This window comes from Oncorhynchus mykiss, chromosome 2 (genome assembly GCF_057628025.1).
Source record: "Oncorhynchus mykiss isolate SJ-2025 chromosome 2, ASM5762802v1, whole genome shotgun sequence".
Taxonomy (NCBI): Eukaryota; Metazoa; Chordata; class Actinopteri; order Salmoniformes; family Salmonidae; genus Oncorhynchus; species Oncorhynchus mykiss.
The window spans coordinates 92,405,701-92,410,968 of NC_143023.1; the positions used below are offsets into that span (position 1 = coordinate 92,405,701).

Sequence of the window (5,268 nt, forward strand, 5' to 3'; positions counted from 1 at the left end):
TTTCAGTTTTGCTTCATTGTTTGTTATTGAGAGAGAGCGAGCAAGAGAAAGAAGAGTGACAGTGTGAAAGAGAGAAAAAAGAGAGAGGGGGAGAGAGAGAGAGTGAGAGAGAGAGAGAGAGAGAGAGTGACAGAGAGAGAGTGACAGAGAGAGAGAGAGAGAGAGAGAGAGAGAGAGAGAGAGACAGAGAGAGAGAGAGAGAGAGAGTGACAGAGAGAGAGAGTGACATAGAGAGAGTGACATAGAGAGAGAGAGAGAGAGAGAGAGAGAGAGAGAGAGAGAGAGAGAGAGAGAGAGAGAGAGAGAGAGAGAGAAAAGGCAGAGGTTACAGAAGATCTTGTATTTATACCTTGTGGTATTCACTCAGTTGTCACTAAAGCACAAACATTTCTTCTGACCCTTTAGTCTCTGCTATATGGGATAGTAATGTAATTTATTTTTCCCTCTCTCTCATTAGACCTTACCTGTGACCTTACCTTGCATAAAATACCTGTCTTTATAGAGATTGTAACTCTCAGTATTTTACAAATGTATTAGAAAAGTTTCAAATAGCCTAGCATTTATAGAAAATACTCAAAATACAAATACTTAAATAGGCATGTATTTGAACTCAGCTCTGCTCACTTAATCCATGTGACTGTAAACATCTCAGACTGCAACATGTGTTTATCAGGGGCTGTGGGTGGGAGAGTTGATAGAAGGATGTAGAGGACGTTTAGGGTGGTCCAGAACGCGCGGGCACTTATTGGCACACCTCACACACAGCCAAACCACCAACCTATAGCCTAAACTACAACATGCGCATTAGTCAAGGCAATCTGGAACAGCCTACACGTCGGTGCGGTGGCGGCGGGTTTTGCGAAGGCTGCGGCATCATTCTCTAATCTGTTCTACCCTGTGTCTTGGAGTTTCATGTTCTTCTGCCTTGCAACTTTGACTTATTTATTTTATCACGATCTCATCCTTGTAAAACACGGACTGATTCTGATTATTCTACATGTGGGAGCAGTTCCTGTCGTGTTGCTATTCAGACGCATGAGGGAAGAAGACGGGACAGCTGCCGTTCGATAATGTTTAGTCCGAAAATATCAGATTTTTTTGACGACATGTTTTGAACCGTTACATTGCTTTTCTATTGTTTTTCACGGACACCTTTTATTTACCCACTATGAATTTATGTGGTAAGAAAGTAGTTTATTGGATTATTTGGGGTTTATGCATTTTATTTATGTTTAAAAATGTGTTTTGTGTGTATTAAGAAGAATAACATGACCGTTATTTGGTAATTTCAGATATGAAAAGTGTTATTGAGGCTATGCCTAGACGTCTAGCCCATTTTTGTAGACTAATCATCTTCGAATGAAAGCGTATTCTGTTGCACTGCGGTAAATCACAGATCTCATCGCGCTGTCTGTCGTCAATTGTTCGTTGTCACATCTATCTATCCCTTGCCAGATGTAGCGTTGCCAGAGAAATTACAAGACGCTTTTCTACAGGTGCCGCCAGCCTTTTGTCACGATGAGTGACTGAAGTAAATTCAGACAGGTTTTTGCATTAGTCTGATTTCAATCACTGAATTCCTTAGTTTTTATTCAAGGGGAAAATAAAATACCACCAAACATTTACAAAGTAGCATAAAATGTTTATTTTGGACACATTTTAGGTGTATTTTATATTCTCATCAGAAGAAAGCCACCAGTATTGACGAACAACTGCTAGTTACGTTTATTTCTGTTTTAGATCACAACATTTTTAACTTGAAAGCCATTTTTCTTATTTGTGAAGTATAGATAATATTAGTCGAATAGAGAATACCATACATTGTAAGTATATAGATGTAAAATATAGGCTCAAAAGTATCCTTGACATAAACAATTGATAGTATTTTAATCAATTATGTTTTATTGATTGTATTACTGCCACTGGAGATCTGAACATGGTGAAGCTATTTTATATAAATGGTATCTATAAAAATATGTCCATTATCGAAATTAGAATCTACATGATGGAATCTTAGGTCCTAGGAATCCTATAGTCTTTGATGTAGTATGTAATTGCTTTCTGAAATTTGGGGTTGCCTACAGCTCATAATACAGAAATGCCATGGACCAGAAAAAACAATAACAACTAAACATCGAAACTGGGTCTGGTTTATTGTATTTGACAGTATTATATGAGGGTAAGGCCTTTATTACAGTTCAATAAAACAACAGTAATAAAACAAATTGTAAGATCAACAAAGTAACTATCTAGGAAGAAAAAGTTTGGGATTCAAAACACTAACTTTTTTGTTTCATAGTGAGACTGCTGTATAAACTGTTTTGCTGCTGCTTTCTGTCGGTGTTTGTGGATTCTATACAGCATGAGTGTATCCCAATTATTTTGATTTTTTTTGCTCCACCAGGATCTGAACAGACTGTATCATCTATCTAAATGAATGAATTCAGCCATGCAATGTTCCTGGAAGGCTGTGATTCTGCTAGCCTTAGCGTCCATAGCGATCCAGTACACAGCCATCAGGACGTTCACAGCCAAGCCATTCCAGATGTGTCCACTGACAATCTCCAACCCTCTGAACTGTGGCATGCTGGGGCAGGATGTGGTGGACTTGTCTTTTGACAAGCGGATCTGTGACGACTTTCTTTACTTCTCCTCCAATGTCTCCAGGAAGACCCATGTTCTCATCCTGGCCACGACCCGCAGCGGCAGCTCCTTCGTGGGTCAGCTGTTCAACCAGCACCAGGATGTGTTTTATCTGTTTGAGCCGCTCTACCACGTCCAGACCACCCTGCTCCCCCGCCTGTCCCGCAGCAGGACGGCAGGCGACACCAGGGTGATGCTGGGGGCTAGCAGGGACCTGCTCCGGAGCCTCTACGACTGTGACCTTTACTTCCTGGAGAGCTACATCAAACCCCAGCCGGCCAATCACAGTACAGACAAGCTGTTCCGGAGGGGAGCCAGCAAGGCTCTGTGCTCCCTGCCTGTCTGCGACGCCTTCAGTCCTGGAGAGTTGAACATCGATGAAGGAGAGTGCGTCAAGAGGTGTGGGGTTCTCAACATGACGCTGGCGTCGGACGCTTGCCGGGAGCGGCGCCATGTGGCCATCAAGACCGTACGGATACCGGAGGTGAGTGACCTCAGGGCTCTGGTGGAGGACCCTAGGCTCAACCTCAAGGTGATCCAGCTGGTTAGGGACCCCCGAGGGATCCTGGCCTCACGCATTGAGACCTTCAGGGACACCTACCGCCTCTGGAGGATCTGGAGGGCCACTGGGAGGAGGCCCTACAACCTGGACCTCACCCAGCTTACCATGGTCTGTGAGGACTTTCTGGGATCTGTAACCACTGGGCTCAGCAAGCCCCCCTGGCTCAAAGGGAGGTATATGCTGGTCAGGTATGAGGACCTGGCCAAGAACCCTCTCCAGAAGACCAAGAAGATCTATGATTACCTGGGTCTGGTCATGGACAAAAACGTAGGAGACTGGATCCAGAACAACACTAGGGGAAGCAATGATCTGTCAGCCAAGCATAAATACGGCACTGTTCGGGACTCAGCGGCCAACGCAGAAAGCTGGAGGCTCAAATTGTCTTATGACATGGTTGATTACACACAGACTGTGTGTCAGCAAGTTCTACAGGAGCTGGGTTATAAGACTGTCAGTTCGCCCGAGGAGCTGAAAAATCTGTCTCTCACTCTCATCGAGGACAAAACTTTTGTACCTTTTTTGTAGAAAAGCAAGGGCCAATCACAACGCACAAATATTTTTGTTATATTTACATTGTTGCCTTCATTTCCTCTCAGATTTGCACTAAACCTCAGAAACCTTGACGACTCCTGTGGTAAGATTTAAGACATTCAGAACAGCACAAGAAAAATCATTTGGGAATGCTGTTTTAGAGATTTCAGTATCAATGTTTTATCGATATTGAAGGGACACTAATGTCAGGTTAATTGACATGAACAACCTACAGTGAAGCACCATCCTACTTAAGATCCCTGAATGCTGACAGTTGCATTGACAAAAGTGAATGTTAATATTTGTACACCAAGAAAACTGGACCTACTGTACAATATTGTTAGGGAATGTACCTAATCATACCTTAACTGATAAATGCTGAGGTGTAGGCCCATGATGAAACCATGCAAGATACATTTGAATGTTGCAGTCTATTTAAATGGTGTTGTTTAAATGTTACAGAGGGTAACAATTAAGGGGTGGCGCTTTAATCGTGTTGAAATAGCTTAACTGAGGGTTGTCAAATCCACCCTCACCAAAGGGTAATGAGTGCCGGACAACAGTGATTTTACAGAGGCTCATCCCAAATGGCACCCTATTCCCTATCTAGTGCACTACTTTTGATCAGGGCCCATAGGGTTTTGGTCAAAAGTAGTGCACTGTGTAGGGAATAGGGTGCCATTGCAGACGCAAGCATAGTTTACCCTGATCATCCAAGTGTCAGCGAGGTGTTGGAAATGTTTAGTTTGACTTCCCGGCCAACTACTGACGTTGTGGACCAGGCAGGCAATCAGAGACAGCTGCAGTGGCTGATTAGTCTTATACAGGTAAGCTAGCTCTGGTCTTCACAACATTATCAGGGTAGTGGAGTTTGCAATCTCTGGAAGGAATAGAATTGAACTGAATAGAATACAGTATTTTATGTTCCATTTGTCAACAGAAACTGACCATTATGCTGTCACAATAAGTGAGGAAGGCCTTTGTTATTATCTATTTATTTATTTATTTATTTAGAGTTATTACTTTACAAACATGTACTAAAATAACTTACATGAAACAGTGACAGGCTGGGAAATGGCCTTACCCAATCCCCTTGGACTGCTCTGAAATATTGAGGAGGTGATGTTCATAATCTATTTGCCATATATTTTTCAACTGTTCTGTTTCACAAAAGTTCTGAACCTATATACACTAACTTTCAAAAGTTTGAGGTCCTTGTTTTTGAAAGAAAAGTACATTTTCTTGTCCATATAAATAACATAAAATTGATCAGAAATACAGTGTAGACATTGTTAATGTTGTAAATGACTAGAAACGGCTGATTTTTAAAGGAATATCTACATAGGCGAACAGAGGCCCATTATCAGCAACCATCACTCCTGTGTTCCAATGGCACGTTGTGTTAGCTAATCCAAGTTTTATAATTTAAAAAGACTAATTGATCATTAGAAAACCCTTTTGCAATTATGTTCGCACAGCTGAAAACTTGTGCTGATTGATTAGAGAAGCAATAAAACTGTCCATCTTAAGAC

At 41.9% G+C, this 5,268-nt stretch overlaps 1 protein-coding gene across 1 annotated transcript; it reads left to right on the forward strand.

The window, feature by feature from the left end:
• Positions 1-683: 683 nt before the first annotated feature.
• LOC110499877 (carbohydrate sulfotransferase 1-like) lies at positions 684-4,824 on the forward strand. Its single transcript, XM_021576940.3, has 2 exons — positions 684-1,181; positions 2,405-4,824. Exon 2 carries the CDS (start codon positions 2,438-2,440, stop codon positions 3,728-3,730), a length of 1,293 nt encoding a protein of 430 aa, XP_021432615.1. The 5' UTR covers positions 684-1,181; positions 2,405-2,437; the 3' UTR covers positions 3,731-4,824.
• The last annotated feature ends 444 nt before the right edge of the window (positions 4,825-5,268 follow it).